General features: G+C 49.8%; 1 protein-coding gene and 1 long non-coding RNA gene across 3 annotated transcripts in view; one reads left to right on the top strand and one right to left on the bottom strand.

The window, feature by feature from the left end:
- DSCAML1 (DS cell adhesion molecule like 1) overlaps positions 1–20,066 on the top strand; it is a 344,441-nt gene that overhangs the window by 13,749 nt on the left and 310,626 nt on the right. Inside the window, exons 2-4 of one of the 2 annotated variants that reach the window (XM_072822191.1) lie at positions 2,533–2,588; positions 2,768–2,850; positions 6,112–6,258. In XM_072822191.1, the coding sequence (XP_072678292.1) occupies positions 2,572–2,588; positions 2,768–2,850; positions 6,112–6,258 (247 nt within the window). In that variant the 5' untranslated portion in view covers positions 2,533–2,571. Of the gene's footprint in view, positions 1–2,532; positions 2,851–6,111; positions 6,259–20,066 lie in introns of both variants that reach the window. The other variant, XM_072822190.1, reaches the window with a different exon arrangement.
- Positions 7,994–11,546, bottom strand: LOC140625181 (uncharacterized). The gene is made up of 2 exons (XR_012024557.1): positions 11,304–11,546; positions 7,994–11,107 (listed from the first exon to the last, which is right to left on the bottom strand). It is a non-coding gene; the product is annotated as an uncharacterized lncRNA (long non-coding RNA).

Genomic DNA, 20,066 nt, shown 5'->3' with positions numbered 1-20,066 from the left:
CCTGTACTTGGCCATTTAAATACAGATGTTGGTGGCCAGGTGGTGTTTTTATTGCAATGGTTACCATCTTCTAATTGTTCAGAAGTCAGACTCTGGGCTCAGATTGCCTGCGACTGCATCTCAGAGCCCTCACTCATGGGCTGTGTGGTCTCATATGTTGCTTTGATCTTTCAGTGCCTCACTTCTCGCGTCTGTAGGCTGGAATGCTAGTAGTACCTGCCACGTAGGGTTGTTGGAAGGTTAAAAGAAGTCATATAAGTAAGCCTACAACAGTGCCTGACACATAGAAGTTGCTTCTCAAATGTTTGTTGAATGAATCTCAATAAGGAAATTTCACAGAAGGTGAGTAGGCCCATGGAAAGGGAGCCTGGAAAATTTGGGTCTTAAGAGAAGCCTTCCTAAGCCTTCTTTGCTGACCCATGAAAGGCCGTGATTTCACGATCTTGGAGAATACTCTAGTCACTGTGAGTCAGGCATGTTTCTGGGCTTCTGAGGGACCCCTCAGAAGATGGGCCTGTTTCTTCCTCCTCAGAGCAGCCTTGCACCACCACCAACGCTGGGGCCATCACAAGAGGAGGCAGTGTGAGGAGGAGGATGGAAAGGTGATACCGCTGCCTGTCGGAGAGCCTTTCAGCCGCCAAGGGTGCTGTGCTTGGTGGGGACAGCAAATGCATTTGCTGCCAGGAGGATGCCCCTGACACCCCAGCAAGGAGCCCATGAATGTGTTTTCCAGCACTGTTGCTAATGGCTTCATCATGGCTTTTTATGAGATGATGTGAATTGCTCTGACCAATGAGGCTTAATGGCCTCCCTCAACGAGCTGCCCAGTATATTCTCCCTGGAGGCTCCGCTCAGAGTTAAGCCAAGAATATTAATACAGTCCGGATGCAGGCCCTCCTCCTTCTCATAAAGTTGTGGAAATTGAGGTCAAGTTAGGTCCCCTGCAACGTTCTTTAAATAAGCAGTAGAGTGGTTTGTTTGCTCCTTGATCTTCCTGGTGGGGAGGGAGGGGCCTCCAGCAGGAGACCTGGGACTGGGCCCCTCTCTTCTCCTGCCTCGGCCCCCCTTGTTCAGAGGTGGCCCTTAGCAGGGAGGGCGGGCCAGATTCCACCATTCAGGGCTGCGTCCCGTCGGGCAGGAGACACTGAGGCCACGTGCTGGTGTGAGGGGTACAGCCAGCTGTGCTCCCAGTCAGGTGGCCCTGCCCCAGGCAGCCAGGCAGCTGCCCTCCTGAGCCTGTTCTCCCGGGGGACAGAGCGCTACAGTGGGACCGGGCCAGAGATGCGTGAGGTCTTTGCAGCCCTGTCCATCTACCCCCCGCGTCTCGCAAGTGAAGGAGCGGAGGCCCAGGGAGGGCAAGGGTCACCACAGTCAGTGTCAGCACCAGGTTAAGAACCTGGGTGGGTCTCTAGCTTCCTGACCTAGATCTTATCCACCCACAGTACTGCTGGCCCTTGGCCTCGAGAGGTGGAAGACTGCTCTCAGGGTCTCCTGCAGTTTTCTTTGCTCCAGGCGAGCATTCTCCTTCTCCATTCACCCTGCACCTTTCACCTATGGTATGATAGAGAGTGCATGAAGATCCTTATGGGGAGTGATGGGTCAAATTTCAATTCTGTTGCTTCTTAGCTGTGTGATGTCTGGCAAGTCACATTACTATTCTCAGCCTATAAGAGGGAATGATTAGGGCACCTGGGTGGCTGAGTGGTTGAGCGTTTGGCTCAGGTCCTGGGATCAAGTCCTGCAATAGGCTCCCCGAGGGGAGCCTGCTTCTGTCTCTGCCTATGTCTCTGCCTCTCTCTCTGTCTCTCTCATGAATAAATAAATAAAATCTTTAAAAAAAAAATTAAGAAGGGCAGCCCGGGTGGCTCAGTGGTTTAGTGCTGCCTTCAGCTCAAGGCCTGATCCTGGGGACCCGGGATGGAGTCCCATGTTGGGCTCCCTGCATGGAGCTTGCTTCTCCCTCTGCCAGTGTCTCTGCCTCTTTCTCTGTGTGTGTGTGTCTCATGAATAAATAAATAAAATATTTTAAAAAAATTAAGAAAAGGGAATGATTAAAAAACAAAAGAGGCGATTGATGCCAGGCCCTCTCAGGATTGTGCAGATAGATGCATGGAGGTTATGGGCATGTACTTGCTTGCCGTATAGTAGGTGCCCAAGAAATATTTATGACCTAAGCAGTATTAGCATCTCTCCTAATGTCAACAGTGGGTGCCAATAGTGGATCATGGCTTCAGACCCTTCAGCCTAGCAGAGTGATGGCCAACCTCTTCTCCGTGGGCTTCGCTTGGCCTGGAAAGTGAGATGTTATAACTTTTGCCATTTGTGGGCTAGGCTGGAAACTCGTGGGAGGGGGCAGGAACTGTCTCACATCTCTCCTTGCCGGTGCCTAGGGTATAGTCAGCGCTCAGTAAGTGCTTCCTGGGTGACTGGCCTTTGAACCATGAATGAGGATGGGGCACACACGCCTCTGGGTGGTGGGAGGTGAGTATGGGACCGTGGCTGATCCAACCTCTCCTCTCACCTTCCCCACAGCTCGCCCTGAAGATGTTGGCACCAGCCTCTACTTTGTAAATGACTCCTTGCAGCAGGTGACCTTTTCCAGCTCCGTGGGGGTGGTGGTGCCCTGCCCGGCCGCGGGCTCCCCCAGCGCGGCCCTTCGATGGTACCTGGCCACGGGGGACGACATATACGACGTGCCGCACATCCGGCACGTCCACGCCAACGGGACGCTGCAGCTCTACCCCTTCTCCCCCTCCGCCTTCAATAGCTTTATCCACGACAATGACTACTTCTGCACCGCGGAGAATGCGGCCGGCAAGATCCGGAGCCCCAACATCCGCGTCAAAGCAGGTAAGGCGCCAGCCACCTGCTTCCTGCTGGGGAGCTCTGTCTTAAGGGCAGTAGTGATGGGGAGCAGCTACAGCCCCTCGTTCTGAAGACACATGTGTGCCCTGCTCGGGGGGTGGGGGTGGGTGCGTGGAAGGAGTCCCTCTCTCAAGGGAAGTTTTCTAGTTCTTTGGAATCCTAGCTCCCTGCTTACTGTGTGTCCTTAGGCAAAGAGAACACTTCTCTGAGCCTGCATCTTCTCCTCTGCGAAGCTGATGCCGGTACCTGCCCCGATCATCACTCCCTGGGCTGGTTAACTGAGATAGCGCTCATGTAGATCACGTGGTTGCTTCAGTGCTCGGTTCTTGGAAAACACCCAGCAAGATCCTTTCTTTTCAAAACCCCTTTATTGAAATAGCTAAAGAAAAGTGCACATAAGTAGATAGCTTGGTGAATTTTCACCAACTTTAATATCGAGATCAAGATACACAATATCAGCACCCCAGAAGCCCCCCTCATGCTCTGTCACCACTCCCCTGGGGGAAACCATTGTCCCGACTTCTAACAATACAGGTGTTTGCCTATTTTTGTACTTTATATAAATGGAGTCCTACAGTATGTATTCTGTTGAATCCTTTGCTCACTATTATGTTTGTGGGATTTATCCCTGCTGCTGTGCGTCATTGAATGGGGTTGTTCATTGTCATGGCTGTGTAGTTGTTCTGTTGTTCGACTTTACCATGTTTATTTATCCATTCTGTTGATGGATCTTTGAATATACTATATCTCATGGGAACTGGCATTTAGGTAAAATTCCTAAAGGAAGATTTTAGCGGTGAAGGACATTGGTCTTTGGAAGGGTCGGTGGAGGCAAGGAAGTAAGGAGTTTTCAGCTGTTGTCTTTAAAGAAAATAGAGAATCTCATTTCTCAGGGTTGGGTCAGGAGGCGAGGGATTGGCTTAGATCAGCTCCTCTTAATTAGGATGTCGTGAGACACTGGTGTGTATGATCAGTTGTAAGGTGTGCCTTAAAGAGTAAGAGAACCCTGAAGTTTGGGGAATGGTCCTCTTAGAAGGGCTTTTTGGGTGGGAGAGGACAGGTGGTGTGTTAGTTAGCCCACCGTGATGACACCAGGCTTGGGTGCGCCATCTTTACTGGTGGATGTATGGGGCAGAGAAGAGGAGGTGCCAGGGAAGGCCTCCCAACCTGCCTGCCTAGGAACAGATCCTGCAAGTTCTGTCACTTCCAGGGTCCTTCTGCTTCAGGAGTGTCTCTCATAGTCCAAGGTTCCAAGTAGCTAGGAATGGGTATATAGAGAGGGTGAAGTTTGGGTGGGCACTCTTAATTAAAGAGCTGGTCTTCATCCTATTGGCTTGCTTGGGGATAGATGTGAGCCCTTAGAACCCAGAACCGTGCTCAGGGCATCCATCCTGGGGCTCCCCATGGGACTACTTTTCAGGAGTCGGTCCTCTGCACTGTTCCCATGACACCACCAGGTGCTGGGGTGGGAGCCCTGAGGCCAGGGTTTGGTGCAGTTCTGGCCTCCTCCAGCACCTGGAAGATTGGGCTAAGAGGAAATAATGGCCTATTTCCTGTTACGTGCCTGTCACTGAGTTAGGAGGCACTTTTCACAATAATCCTATAAAGTGTTTCTTACAAATAAGAGACTAAGACAAGGAGGGGTTAGGTGGCTTGCCTAAGGGCACATTTGAGCCCATTGTGTAGCTGTAAGGACAAGCAACATCTTTGAGGTGCTTTCCTGGGTCAGATCTTCTACGTGCATCATCATCATTGTTGTGTCCTTTTATAAATAAGGAAACTGAGGCTCCGAAGGTTAACTGGCTGTAGTGCAGGGTCACTCAGCTGCCTGGAGGAGGAGGCTGGGTATGCTTGCTCTCTTCTCACCGCTGGCTTCTGCTGGCTCCCTGGGACTCCCAGCACATAAATCCCAGTTTTTTTCTAGTCTTCCACGTTGCTTCCCTCCTGTGTCGGCTCCCCCCTCGGCCTCCCGTGTGCTGGCCCCAGAGAACTGACAGCAGCTTACTCCTCTCCGCCTTCCCCGCCTCTCCTCCACCTCAGCTGTATCTCTTCCCCACCACAATCACCACATAGGGAGACGGGAAAGGAGAGAGGCCTGGGGAGGCCAGGCAGGGCTGGCCTGACTAGAGACACAGCCAATTAAGTGGCTCTTGATGAAGCCGGAGGGGCTGCAGGTGCACAGCCAGAGGGGCTGCAGGGCCCCGAGCATCACCCTGGCAACCGTGGCAGGGAGAGCAGGAGGGCACGCTGCCCAGGTGCCTGCTGAGGGACAAGGTCGGGAGGCAGCGGAGATCTGGATGCACTAGCTCTGCTTGGCAGGAGGGGTGGAAGGATGGAGTGAGCCTGGAAGAGGCCAAGCAGAGGAGGACATGGAAGAGGCAGAGGCTGGCCCGCCCATGGGACCTGATGTGGAGTGGCTGTAGGTGACAGTGCCCCCCAATACCAGCCTTGGGACTGAGGCAGAAGACCCCAAGCTGCACACGCTGCAGGGGAAGGAAGGAACAGTTCTGGAGGGAGGGGCAAGGCTGGGGATGAGGCTGTAGGCAGTGTCAGGAGGTAGGAAAAACAGGAAGGATTGTTTGTTTTGGAGAATCTTGAAGACCATCCATTTTCAGAAACAATCATAGTTTTAAACATTCTCTTCCCTCGTCCTTCTACACCACCAAGCCCTTCCAGAAAGTTTGATGGGTCAACGACATTTTTCCCAGGTTGCCTTTCACATCAAGGTGGCAGAGAAGTCTGTGGGTTAGATCATGTGTCACAGTTTTTATTTTTGGTAAATTATGGTCACCGTGCCCCCAAACGATTGCCACCTTGGGCCCAGGAATAAGGTAAGAAGTTGAGTGTGGTTTCCTTAGAGGAATTCTATCGTATTTCCTTGTTTCCTATATATCCTTTTGTTGGGTGAGAGCCCAATGCAGGATTTAGGGGCTGCCCTCAGGGTGCTCCAATCTAATGGCTTGTTAAAAACTCAAATTAGAAAGGTTAGATGTCAGATTTACGACCTTGCAGGAGGAGATGAGATATTTCTGAGGTAGGCTGCCCAGTGGAACAGGGAAGAGATTGCTCAGGCAGGAGTCAGATCACAGCAGGAAGTTCTGGGCTGGTTAAATGGGAGGTGGGGGAGGAGATGATGGGGAGGAAGGCCTGGGGGTGCTGAGCTGGCTCTCTGTTCCCTCCTTGGGCCCCCACCATGTCCCAGCCTTGTGACACCCCCTCTTTCCCGCCCCCTTCCTCTCTCTGCAGTTTTCAGGGAACCCTACACCGTTCGGGTGGAGGATCAAAGGTCAATGCGTGGAAACGTGGCCGTCTTCAAGTGCCTCATCCCCTCTTCAGTGCAGGAATATGTTAGCGTTGTGTCCTGGGAGAAGGACACGGTCTCCATCATTCCAGGTAAGGCAGGACTGTGGGGCCATAGCGGGCAGGGGTGAAACAGGGGCAGATGAAGCAGAGGCGCTGAGTTGGTTGTTGACCTGAGCTCTTGAGGTTGGTTCTGGTGACTGATTCATTCTTACTGTCCTGGTGATGCTTTGGCTGAAAAGCGTTGTTGGTCTCAGCTTGGTATGTCTCTGTGTGGGGCGTTGAAAACCCATGTGCTGGTGGCCTCTGCTGGGTGTGCAAATGTCCCATCTGACACAGGATGGGCCCTACTCCCCCAAAAGAGTGGGGTCCTCATCCTTCCTGGCTCCTGAGTCTTCGCTTGCCCTTGCTCCTTGTGATGGGAGGTGAGGCTGGAAGCACCTTCGCTGGGAAGGGCTGTGGGGAGAGGGGAGCTAGGAGCTGGCTGTGGTCTGCATGGAATGACCAGAGCACTGAGCACTGGATCCTCGGAGGACCAGACCTGAGTTTCATGCACATGGGACTGTTTTTATCATGAGTTGGCTAAAGATCCCCATTAGGATTCTTGCCTCACTCTTGCCTGGTGTCAGGGGAAGAGGTTAGTACCGTGTTGTAGGTTCACCTTGTTAGAGCAAGCCCTCTGTTACTGGTTCCTTTTCCCTACACAGGGTTGTCTTTTCTATGGGGAAATCAGGTCTGGAAACCCCCAAGAGAGGACCAGTAGGCCTCTGGTGTCCCCCTCCTCCCCCCCCCCCCCCCCCACTGGTCCAGCATCGCTGTCTTCATCTCAGCACGTTGCGTGGACTCTCCTGCTGCTTCCTCCTTTCTCGACTGAGGACCTTGGTTTTTCCTTTCTGTGAAATGGAGGAACTTGACCAGGTGCCGAACGCCCCTGCAGCAATCATGTCCCATTGTTGGTCGTATGAAATGATTCTAGTTGCCAGGTTTTCAGGTTACTTAGGGGGAGGCAGACATCTGTGCGTGATACCTGTAAAGCTGGGCTTCTTCATCCTGCTACACGGTTGAGTCCTGGGGGAGCTCTTGGAAAACACTGATGCTTGGGACCAACCCCAAGTCAGTATCTCTGAAGAAGAACCTGTGTGTTGGTATTTTTAAAGCTCTTTACATGGTTCTGATGCATAGCTAGGAGAAGCGCCAATGCTCAGGCATATTTACAGCTAACATGGCAGGATACTCTTCTTGAGACATTAATTTGTGTTTTGCTCCTGGTACTTTTTCCTACTCTCAGTTCCAAGCAGATGGCCAGGCCATTATGTTTCCCGGCCTCGGAGCTTGTAGCAGGATGGGAATCGGAATCTACTTTAAGACAGCTGCTCTTCCTGCCTTTTGTAAAACCAGAAGCTAATAGGAAAGGTTAGGGTGGGTGTTCTGGCTGGGGAAGAGAGTCTCTGAGGACAAGGAACAAACAGGAGACGAACGAATCCCAGGAATGGGGATGGGACTGTGGGCCGCTTAGTGGGTGCAGCTGGAGGAAGCAGTTGGACCCCACAATGGGTGGCTGTGTGTGGCTCCATGGGGTCTGGGACTGGAGCCAGGGTTCTTGTGTCCAAATAAGGCATGAGGTGCACAGCTCAAGACCCAAAGGGATCACGCAGGCAGGGATACCCAGCTGGCGAGAGACCCCAGACCTTGGCATCCCTGGGGGAAGCCCCAATGAGGAAGATTGACTGTCCTGTTTATCCAACAGAATCAGACTGAAGGGGCTTTGCAGAACATAAAGAAATGTGGTATTTCTTATACACTTGAGTGCATGGACCAAGAGTTCTACTTGTTAAAATAAGATCATTAATTTTATTATTATTATTATTAAATAACAATTATTTTCCTCTGAGTGCTTATTATATGCCAGGCACTGGCTAAGAAACTTTCACGTGTGATCTCATTTTATCCTCCTAAAAAGTCCATAAGTGTATTTTTTTCCCCCTCCACTTTGCAGAAGAGGAAATGCTCACAGAAGTCAAGTAACTTCTGGGTAATGTGTCTATTAAGCAGGGGACCAGGACTTGAACTCATGTCTGTTCTTTCAACCTGTGCACTCATCCTGCACATAGCTGCCTCCCAGTACCCATACAGATGGATCCAGGGAAGTGTTCCTCTGAGGCTTTAAATGTGGGCTCTTGACAAGGAGGGCATGCATTGTCTACAGCACACATTTCCTCTCAGGAAGGGGGTAAAAATAGTCCGTGTTGGCTTTGTGGAATCGAGTTGAGTGCGGTGATGGAGAGCCTGGACTCTGGGATGAGACTGCCTGGGTTGAGACTCATTCCACTGTTTAACCAGCTGGGCGAGTCATTTGTCCCACAGTGGCTCAGTTTCCCCAACTGTAATGAAATGGGGATGATGACCCTATGTGTAGGGTTTAAGAAGTTAATATATATAAAATGTTCCGCCCACTGAGGAGAGCTGTTGGCAATGATGGTGATAATGATGATGATGAGGAGGGGCAGGAGGAAGAGCAAGAGTGCTTTCCCTTTATCCTGCTCTTTCCTGTTGCAGTGTATCCATTTCTCCTGTGTAACAGGCTCTGGGTACCCCCGCCTCAGCCTTAGACTGAGTTTTGCAGGGTGGGAACTGGCTTGTTTTCATCCACACATCCCTGGCTTCTAAAGCACCACCTTGTGCGTGCAGGGCAGATGCTCACTAAATGTTCCAGGGGAGCAGGAGCAGATGGTTGGAAGAGTTCCGGAGGAATGTGGGAACAGTATTGATGTTAAGGGTGAGTGCGACGGGCATGGGGTGGTATGAAGTCCAGCTCAGACTGGAGAGAAGGAAGGTTTACCTGACTCCTGTGCTCAGGAGCTGGAGGCAGTGAGCTTCCCTAAGGCGACCCTTGTAGTTGGTGCTTCAGGGCTATCTTTGTTGTCAAGACGTGGCTGGTGGCCCCAAAGGGCATAATTACCAGGGAAGGGGGCTTGATGCTAATCTGCAGGACTCCGCTAAACTTTGGTTTGGTAGCACCCCTTTCTTTATGATAGCCTTGGAGAATTCTCCTCCCCTGCCCAGCCCTTCGGCACCATCCATAATCATTCTAGATCCTTCTACAGCTATGTTTTAGATCCAGGGACGGACTTTCCAAAGCACACAAATCCAACTAACACGTTCCCGGAGGAATCCATGAGAACCAGAGACTGGGGTTTTGCTTCCTCCATAGATGAGAGGCCAGAACTTGGGCTCACATGCTGCATGCTGTAATTTTGGAAAATGCAAATTGTTTATTGTTGTTGGTTTTTTTCCCTCATAAAAATAGGATTCTCTGCCATCCATACTTACACTGTACCCAGTGTGTGTGTGAGTGTGTGTGTGTGTTGTCTGGAGGTTGGATGGCAGCTTCTCATGGTGGGGGAAGATTTAATAATTAGATTGCCTTGGAGCTAAGGAAAGATCAAGGAGCCCTTTATTCCTCCCTGATGCCTTAGGGTCGGCTTCTTGAGCAGAGGGAAAGTGCTGACTTTCATCTCTGGATATGCAGGTCTGGGTTCAGATCCTCCACAGACCATAGGGCCAACAGGAGCAGGTGCTGGAGAGCAGGAGGAGGGATGGGGAGGTCATGCAGGTCACTCAGGGTCCCAGGAGAGATCTCCCTGAGGAGAGCAGATGCCCTTCGAGGAGAGGGCCCAAGGGGGTGGCCTGCGAACGAGGAGCCTGCCTTTCAACACTTCTCTCTGAGGGGGCTTGGAAGGAATTAAAGGCTTGGTGCCCAAACAAGCTCTGTGAGTTGGGTATTTGTTCGCAGGTTAGCCTTCCCAGCTGTCCCCAGTTGGGAGGGGCAGGTGAGCCTCCCTGCTGAAGCTCTAAGCAGCTTTTTGATCGTGCTTTCCCCAGGTAGAGGCTGGAGAAACCAAAATGCAACCTTTCCCCCGAATGGTACTTTTCCCCAGAGCTACCTCCTATATCTGCCCCTCCACTCCCTTTCTCCAAGCTGGTTTTCTTCCTTCCATTGGGCTATTTAAAGACGTAAGAGCACAGAGCCTCTCACCTATGAGCTGGCAGGTTCCTACCGTTTACTGCTCTCCTGGGGGCCTCGATCTTGAGGAGAACTGGCTCTCCACAGTGAGTGGGGTGGGGGGTAAGAGGGCAAAAGGGCTGTGCACAAGCATAAATAAAAATTAAGGCCTCCAGTGAAGCCGAGATGCGGTTTAATTTCCCATCTGCATGATCACCATTACGATGCATGTTATTGGATATAAAGATAAATCCAGCCCTGTTCCTAATAGCTTTTAATTTCCACCAGACCTGATTATATCGATGCGGGCTCCTTGTGGGAGTTTCCCAGCATGCTCTACACCAGCATCCTGACTGGCTGTCTGGGCCCCCGAGGGGAGTTTTGGACACTGCTCAGATGCGGGCCAGATGTGTCCATGGTGCTCTGGAAGACAAGCCTGGATCGGCTCCCTCGTCTGTGAGGATGGGGCTCTGGAAGGCCGGGCTGGGAACCCTGGGCGTTGGGGGAGGGGAGAGGCAGGGGCAGGAAGGAGTCTGGTCAGAGGGGTCCTTTCTGGCTAACGGGTGGTGCTCCTGGACCGCAGCCCACCTTTGCCTGAGGAAAGAGTCGGTGAGCCCCCCTTCCTGTTGGTCCTCAGGGTTCCAGGCTGTTCTTGGGTTTCCACACCTCTTTTCATTTGGTTGCCTCTCTCCTCTGTACCTCTCCTCTCCTCTCCTCTCCTCATTGCTACCTTCCTCCTCTTCTGGCCTTTGAGCTTGGTCCACCGTGTGTCCCCTTCCAGGAGGCCTTCCGATGGAACTTCCTGCTCCTCTGGCTCCATTTCTGGCGCACTTCCACCATTTCCTCTTGTGTGATAGGTGGTGGTTTGTGTCTGCTTCGCTGCAGGAGGGGATACAGCTGTGTCTCTCCATCTCTTTATCCCCAGGGCCCTCCGAGCACCTGTCACAGCATAATAATAATAAGATTAATGATAATATCTATCATGTTTTGAGACCTAAATTATCTCTAATCCTCACAATAACCCTTGAAGAGATAACATTTTTTTGGCTTTGTTGTTGTTGTTGTTGTTGTTGTTGTTTTTCCTTCTAATTTCATAAATGAGGACACGGAAGTCCAGGGCAATTAAGCAACTTACCCAAGGTCACGCAGCTTATAAAGGCTGCAGCCTGGGTTTGAACCCAGGTCCTCCAGGTTCTGCTTTCTGCTACCTCTCCAGAGCAGGATCCTCATTGAGAATGGACGGTCCTCAGGTTCTCACAAGGGAGGAGGGTCCGTCCCTGTCTTCTGCACTTGCCCAGGGATCGAAACGTGTCACCCACTCTTGCACCGACCTCTGGCTGTGTGTTCAGTGACCAGAGGCTCTGGCTTCTCTGAAGGGCAGCAGATCTCCAGCTGAAAGATCAGTGAACAAAACAACTATTCTAACAAGGAGGCTTTATTGGGCGCTGGCTCTGGTTTTGGCCCAGGGGGAGACACAAAGACCGTCCTGATCTGAGAGTTTAGGATTCCGTTCATGTTGTCAGCTCTGACGGACAGGGATGGATAATCTCAACACAGTAAACAATCACATACGATCGTGGTTTGCTTTGGAATGCAGATTCAGCGTATTAATTGCATTTCACTCAGGCTGGTACTGAGACTACCTCCGATCCCATATGTCTACACCAACTTGGAACAGGGGATGGCGCAGACAGGAGTGAGCTGGGTGGTGCCTGGAAACCAGTTTGGATGCATCTAGGCCACAAACGAATGGAGTCACAGACTGTCAGAGCTGGAAGGGCCTGGGAGGTCCTGGAGCCCAGCCTCCACACTTGCTGATAAACCCAGGTCCAGACCAATATGTTCTCAGGCCCCACTTCTTCACCCCCTCTCTCCTGATATTCTCAGGGTGTGTTATTTTAACTGTTCAGGGGGTGCTTTGCTTTTACTGTCAGACTTCTTTGTCTATCTAAAACCTGCCCATCTTTCAAAGTCTGGCTCAGATACCACTTTTTCCATGATGTCTTTCCCAATTTCTGCTTTGAATGGATTTAAAAATCACCCTGATTAACCTTCTTTGAGGGGACCCTTTTGTGAACTCCCTCCAGACTTTATGGGTTCCTTGCTCAAGGCACTAACCGTGTTTTGTCCTGTAAATTTGAAATCTGTGTTATCTTCATTACAAGAATATATAACCAGCAAGGGCAGGCTCCATATTTTATCCAGACCCCTCTCCCTTCCAGTCTCATAGAAGATGATTAACGGAGATGACAAAATACCAGTCTCTTCCCCACTGAACTGTCATGTGGCAGGAAGAAGGAAGCAGGCCTATGTAAGGTCACAAAGAAACTCCGTGGCATCACAGGGTTTAAGTTGAGTGGTCCTTGGTCTTATTTCACTGAGCTGCTTCAGAGTGACTCAGAGAGAGATGGCTTCTATGGATTCCTCCTGTGATGCTCTGCTGTTTAGATGCAAAATTGGGAATCTCTGGGGGGCACCTGGGTGGCTCAGTCAGTGGAGCCGCCTGCCTTTGGCTCAGGTCATGATCTCAGGGTCCTGGGATCGAGCCCCACATCTGACTTCCTATTCAGCCGGGAGTCTGCTTCTCCCTCTGCCCCTCCCCCCACGGCTCTCTCTTGTTCTCTCTCTCTCTCTGTCTCAAATAAATAGAATTTTTAAAAAAATTTAAAAATTGAAGATCTCCACTCTTGACTATTTAGGGCCACAGAGAAAAAGACTTGGGATGGTCAGTCTGGGCTAATGTGTGCTCAAGGCAATTTGACAAATGGGGTTTGGGCCCCTGCCGGGTGATGGGCACAGGGTCAAGCCTTGCAGAGGAGTCGCACTTGCCTGGGACCTGCTTCTTCCCTTTAGCAGCTCCAGACAAGGGTTGTAGTATTTTCCCACGAAGAGATTGTGTCGTGATGCTTTCTGATGGTGGCCTAGTGAGGCATCATGAGAGGAAGGGAGGCCTGCAGTCCAGTCTTGGAGTACATTCTTGGGGTCACGGGGCAGAAAGAGTGCTTCGGGTGGAGGTGGCAGCAGAGGCAATGGCAGGCAAGTAGAGGATGGAGTGATTTGGAGGGTGAGTGAAGTGGTGAGAGCAGTCTGAAAAGGATGCCAGGACACGAACGTCCTGCCAATTCTAGAACAAAAAAAAGGTATGTGTGGAGGGGCAACATCATAATAATGACTCATACATATTAAACCCTTCTTTGGTTGCCAGATCCCTGTTCTAAGCACTTCATGTGTTTAGCTCATTTGATCTTCACAGCAATCTGATGTGGTGGTGACTGTTACTCCCCCAGTTTAGAGATGAACAAACTGAAGCACAGTGAAGCAAAGTGAATTGCCTAAAGTTGGTAAATGGTAGAGCCACAGCTTAACCTTATGCATTCAGACTCCATTATTTATGCTCCTAAGCACTACATTCTCTCGCCCCGTGAAAACAGGACACGCAAAGTGTATTTTAAAAACTGCTGCAAAAAAAGAAAATAATAAAAATAAATAAATAAATAAATAAATAAATAAATAAATAAATAAATAAAAAATATATAAAAACTGCTGCAAATCCACAAGAAGGGCGGCACCTGGGTAGCTCAGTGGTCAAGTGTCTGCCTTTGGCTCAGGTCATGATCCCAGGGTCCTGGGATCGAGTCCCACATCAGGCTCCCTGCAGGGAGCTTGTTTCTCCCTCTGCCTATGTTTGCTTCTCTCGCTGTGTCTCTCATGAATAAATAAATCTTAAAAAAAAAAAAAATCCACAAGACAGCCCAGTAGAAAATTGGGTAACAGATGGGAGCAGACAGTTGCTAGAAGAGGTAGTGGGATGTAGCAGGAAGAAGGCAGGCTGTGGTCTGCTAGTTCTAATTGGTGCTCTTGGGTGACTTACTTTCAAAGCCTCAGTTTATTCATCTGTAAAATGGGGATAATGAACCCTGTGTGCGGAATGCTTTTGATGGAAATCAAGCCTCTGAGGAGACTTGAATTCTCAGGTGGAGAAGCGGTGGCCTAAACACAGCGGGGAAATGATCCCCCAGGTTCATGACATTGTCAGCCTTGGGCCTTGTTGGGTGCTGGGTGCTGGGCTGGCAGCAGAACAGGAGATCACGAGGTGTCCATATGGGACTAGGGCCAGATAGAGGGCCGCTGTGGCATTTTTAAGTCCAACAGTCTGTGATGGGATCTGGGCAGAATGAGGGAAACAAACGACCAAGATGTTGTGGTTTTCATCTGTATTCAGTTGTGCCTTGCACGGTATCCGATAAAAATTATGTTGAGGGAAGGTAATGAAGGCATGTGGTTTGGTGCCAGCGCAGCAGAGATCCCTTCCTCAAACTGCCTGGTCTAATCTCAATGTGCTCAAACCCTGGTTCGATATTAACTAGTATCTCCATGACGCCGTCCAGCATAGAAAGTGCTTTCACATGATCTCATTTGCTCTTCACGGTAACCCCTATTGCCTTCCCCACTTTACAGGCGAGGAAGCAGGTGCAACGAGGCTTGGGGGCGCACACAGGAGAGAAGGAAAAGAGGAGGACGTAAACGTGTATTAAGACACGTGTGTCGGGATCCCTGGGTGGCGCAGCGGTTTGGCACCTGCCTTTGGCCCAGGGCGCAATCCTGGAGACCCGGGATTGAATCCCACGTCGGGCTCCCGGTGCATGGAGCCTGCTTCTCCCTCTGCCTGTGTCTCTGCCTCTCTCTCTCTCTCTCTCTCTCTCTGTGACTATCATAAATAAATAAAAAATTAAAAAAAAAAAAAGACACGTGTGTCTGCGGGGCCCTGCGGCAGGTACCTGCATAGCCTTTCATTGAATTCTCCTCTTAACTCTCCGAGGCAGGCCTGCCACCCCCATCGTAGGTATAAAGAAAATGAGATTCAGAGAGGCCAAGCCACTTGCTCCAGGTCACACAGCTTCTCAGTGGCAGAGCCTCGCACTTGGACCCCAACAGCCTCGCACTTGGACCCCAAAACACTTGTCTTTTCCTATGACAGGCTTTCGTGCTTCCAGCCTGAGGGAGTCTCAGGAACACTAGGCAATTGCCACTTTCTCACCAAGGCAGTTGCAGAGAGAAAAAGGCAGCCGGCCCTTGATTTTAGTGTTGTTGCTTGTTTATTGTTTGCTTTGATGGGGAAGGGGCATCAGGTTAAGACAGCCTTAATTTCTTCCTTTGGGGTGCAGAGAGAAAATCCTACCTTTTAAAGCCATAAACCACCCTTTGCAGGTTCGAGATGACAGGGAGACATTCAGAAACAGCAGAGGGATTCTCTCCCTAGTCGGAGGGCCTGAACTGAGATGAGAATCATGGTGATTATCATGATTAATAAGAAAAGAAGTGATCCATCATTGCACTCTTAGGTGATCGGTGCTTTTCATGAGTCATTTTGTTTTATCCTCGACAGTGTCTTGTATAGTGGCTGGCATTATGAGCTCCATTTTGCAGATGAGGAGACTGAGGCATAGCAAGCTCTGGCGTCTGCTCAAGGCCACAGAGTGAGGATCTGGGCCCAGGGTAGTGTGATGTCAGCTCCTAGAGATAACTTGGGCCACCTCTTAAGCCATGCCCTGTGGCCTGTGTTACCTTTCCTCTGTACAGAGCTCGCTGGTTTACAAAGCCCGTTTATAGGCATCATTTGACTGAGTCTTTCAATTCCATCTGAGGGAGCCAGGAAGGGGGATACAGGGACTCCAGTTTGATGCCTGCACCTCGGGAACCCATGAGGCCCCACCTGGACTGCAGGCCCACAACTCCCCGGTACCCCTTCCAATCTCCCGGCAGGCAGGCTGCTCTGCAGTTGCGCGCCAGTTGGTTGGTTCCAGAACCATCAGCCACGGCTCCACAGTCAAGCAAAATAGTCTGTGTTCACAGGTGCCTCTGGCGGTGTATGCATGTGTCGTGTTTTGCTTTTCCATTTAGTTCATGGCAGGTGCCGCATTTCCAGAGCACCCACTGGGTGAATTTCTGCAGATTTAAGACAATTGCAGGCAAACGCTTTGCCCTGAGATCATGCCGTGGCAGTGGACGTGGAGCAAGTGGCATTGTTTGGTTAAGTTGGCACCTCTGTAAGTTACCCTGAAATCAGAGCGGGATTCTTTATAGAAGGTTATCCTACACATAAATCATCATTAGACTACCTCATTTTTGTTTAATGCCTACCTAACTGTGCTGTAGTCTAAAAATGTGTGTTTAGTGAAGTCAAGGGTTGCAGGGAAATTATAGGGTTTTCAAAAACCCATTTGCTTTGCTGGTGTTCACATCAGAATCAATCTTGCCTTTAGTTCTCAATCTCATTGCAAACATGCGGTATTGCTTGCCGAATTCTGGCATTTAATGTAGGGTAGCGTTTATTCAGAAGAAGCCAACGGTGCTTACAGAATGGTAGAGCTATGTATAGATGGAACGTCCTGCCAAGCCTGTGATTTTGAACTCTGTTGCATATCAAGGAGACCTCACAGGCGAGGACCTGAGCCGTGTGGGTACAGGGTTGTGGTACCAAGCAGGGGCCTGTGCTGTGTAGCTGTGGGCACGGAGTCTGTGTCCACAATGCCACAAGCCTCACTGTGCCCCAGCATAGAGTAGGTATGCAGACATGGTTTGTTGAATGGCTACCAGGGAGGTTTAAGGGGGTGGTGGTGGTGGTGGTGACTGACCTTCGGATTTGGAAGGGTATGGCTGCTGGTCAAGCCCTTGTTTGGTCCCGTTATGCCTCAGATTAGCAGGGCTTGCTCAGAGCCTCTTCTTGAGGGAACAAAGCTATAGAGCAAAGCTGAGAGTATATAGGCTCTGGCCTGGTGAGACCAATTCCACTTACTTGTCATGTCACCTTGGGGTCCTTTGATCTCTCTGAGCCTTCTTTTCAGCAGTTGTGAAGATTAGAAGTCAAGTACTTTTTCTGTATGGAGAAAAATCTATTTTCCATGTATAGTTAACATTTTTCTATATAGATCTGGGTTTTTTTTTTTTTTTTTTTTTGGTGTTTTTTGTTTGTAACCTATGGATCCTTTATATGTCGGTTGTCAACTTTGTTTTGTGGCTGATTGGACATGCAGGGTAACTGTTCCAGGATTAGTCATTTCCTCCAGGGCAGGAAAGGCTCCAGGAGGAGTGAGCGAGTTGGTGGAAGCATCCGACGGTGGGTGTCTGATTGTGGGTATCTAGGGGTGAGCAACTAGGAGTGAATATGGAACTGAGCTGGGGTCTTTTTTTAAATTTTAAAAAAATTTTTTGAAGATTTTATTTATTCATGAGAGAGGCAGAGACATAGGTAGAGGGAGAAGCAGGCTCCCCACGGGGAGCCCGATGTGGGACTCGATCCCAGGACCTCAAGATCATGACCTGAGCCAAAGGCAGACACTCGACCACTGAGTCATCCTGGCATCCCTGAGCTGGGATCTTATTACATGGGTGGGTGGTGTCACTTGGCCTTCAGGTCTGAACGCATAGGGAGGGGTAGAATGTTGGGGAGACAGACCCTCATGTCGGGGCAGGGTATTTCCCAGAAGGCCCTAATCTTATGTTGGCTTTTGTGTTCTAGCAGGCATCTTGTTGTGCCCAGAAACTTCAGGAACCTAGGCATGGGCCTTTGTCAGCTGAGGCCTGCCCTTCTCCGTGGAATGCTGAATGGGTAGAACCAGGAGCAGCCTTCTGCATCCAGACTGGCAGTGGGAGCTCAGAGGCTGGCACAAAAGCCTCTAAACTCAGTTTTTTTCTCTCACACCTAGAGGCTTCTCCCCTCCATGTCAGGATCAGAACATACCTGAACACCCACATCTTTAGGAACATGGAATCTGCTGGAATCCTAGAGAGTCTGCAGAGCAGATGACAGAGTGAAAGAGCGAAGCTTATGAGAGTGGAGGTGGAGTGGGAAGTGGAGCCTGGGCTTTGAGGTCAGCTACTTATGGGCACTGGAGACCGCCAGATGCCGGATGACCCTCATCCTCTGCGTGGTGGTCTGGTGGGCTGGCTGAGACCTTGTCAAGCAAAGGAATCCCTTCTGAGAGCATATGCCTGGGGGCCCTCTTCACCACCCCTCGGGGTGGGACCCAGAAAAGGCTTGTACCTAGGGTATTTCAGAGTCTGCTGTTCCTGACACAAGCCTAGAGAGGCGATTGTACCTCCTCAGGGCTTGCACCCAGGAAAAGGCACAGACTCCATCAGGCTGTAGCTGGCAATGCCATATCTTACATTGGCTTCATCCCCTGAATCTGTCTAAATGGCTATATTGGCATGAGCAACAATCAGTGGTTGGATTTTCAGTTCATTATTTAATTTAGTAAATATTTTTTGAGCATTTCCTGTGTGAAAGATGCTATGTTATGTAGACCGTGATTCCCAAGGGTCTTTGCTTGAGGCTCTCAAGGGATTTGGAGAAATTCCTCTTTTTACACACCAAAGAAACTCATTTTTAATTAAAATGTGTATGTGTATAAATAGTATGCATGACATGATTTGTACATATTGAATATGTACGTATGTGTACTCACACTCAGTTTTTCTTTAAATTCTGGTTTAACATCCAGTGTGAACTTAGTTTCAGGTGTACAATACAGTGATTCAGTAAGTGTCCTCCTTCATCCCCATCACTTGTTTCACTCATTACCCCCCCTTCCTCTCTTGTGACCATCAGTTTATTCTCCTTAATTAAGAATCTGTTTCTTGGTTTGCCTCTCTCTTTTTGTCCTTTTTCTTGTTTTATTTCTTAAATTCCACGTATGAATGAAATCACATGGTATTTGTCTTTCTCTGCCTGACTTATTTCATTTAGCATTATCCTCTCTAGCTCCATCCCTGTCATTGCAAATGGCAGGATTTCATTCTTTCTTCTGGGCAAGTGATATTCCATTGTATATACATACCACATCTTCTCTATCCATTCATCGATCCCTGGGCACTTAGACTGTTTCCATAAGTTGCTATTTCCATAAGATAATGCTGCTGTAAACTTGGGGTCCGTGTCTTCCTTTTAATTAGTTGTTTTTTTTTTTGTTTTGTTTTTGTTTTTTTTTGTATCCTTTGGGTAAATACCTAGTAGTGTGATTGCTGGATGCTAGGGTAGCTCTATTTTGAACTTTCTGAGGACCCTTCATGCTGTTGTCCCTAGAGGCGGCACCGGTTTGCATTCCCACCAGTAACGCTAGAAGGTTCTCCTTTCTCCCTGTCCTTGCCAACACCTGATGTTTCTTGTCTTGTTGATTTTAGCCATTCGGTCAGGTGTGAGGTGATATCTCATTGTGGTTTTGATTTGCGTTTCCCTGATGATGAGTGATGATGAGCATCTTTTCATGTGTTCACACTAATAGTTTGCCCCTGGAAAGAGGAGACTCACTCACCTGTGTAGACTCCCAGGTGTACCCCAGAGCAGAGACCCAAGAGAAGGGCATCACCATAGGAGCATGGAGCTCAGGAGTGTGTCTGGGTGAGTGTACAGATTTTGGCCTTTTCTCCTGACCAGAGGACAGTACCCAGTTTCCCTCTTCATCTTCTGGGCTGAATTGAGAGTGAATTAGGTTTTGTGCATTTTGTGGACAGCCTCGGATCAATGGCTATTTGATGAGAACTATGAGGTATAGGGCTAGGGAGGGTGGGCGGAGGCCTAGAAGATGTAGCAAACTGAGTCTGCCTTTGAGGGGCTTGCTGCCTAGTAAACAGGTTGAGCTTGAGACACAGGTGACCCCAACGAGGCAGAGTATGATTAGGGCACAGGAGAGGCACAGCCTCTGGGGGCTCAGAGGTTGGGAGCCCTGTCTCGTGTGGTTAGAGCAGGCGCCACATAAGAAGCAGCATTTCCCATGGGTCCTGGGGAATGGATTGTTTTGGCAGACCGTGCTCCTGCAGGGAGAGTGTTCTAGACCTGTCAGTTCTCAACTTTAGAGTCACCTAGGGAGCCTTTAAAAAAACACTGTCCAGGCCCATC

The sequence above is a fragment of the Canis lupus genome, chromosome 3, assembly GCF_048164855.1.
Source record: "Canis lupus baileyi chromosome 3, mCanLup2.hap1, whole genome shotgun sequence".
Lineage (NCBI taxonomy): Eukaryota > Metazoa > Chordata > Mammalia > Carnivora > Canidae > Canis > Canis lupus.
The sequence above is the reverse complement of the archived record's forward strand: the minus strand, read 5'-3'. Positions and strand labels throughout refer to the sequence as shown.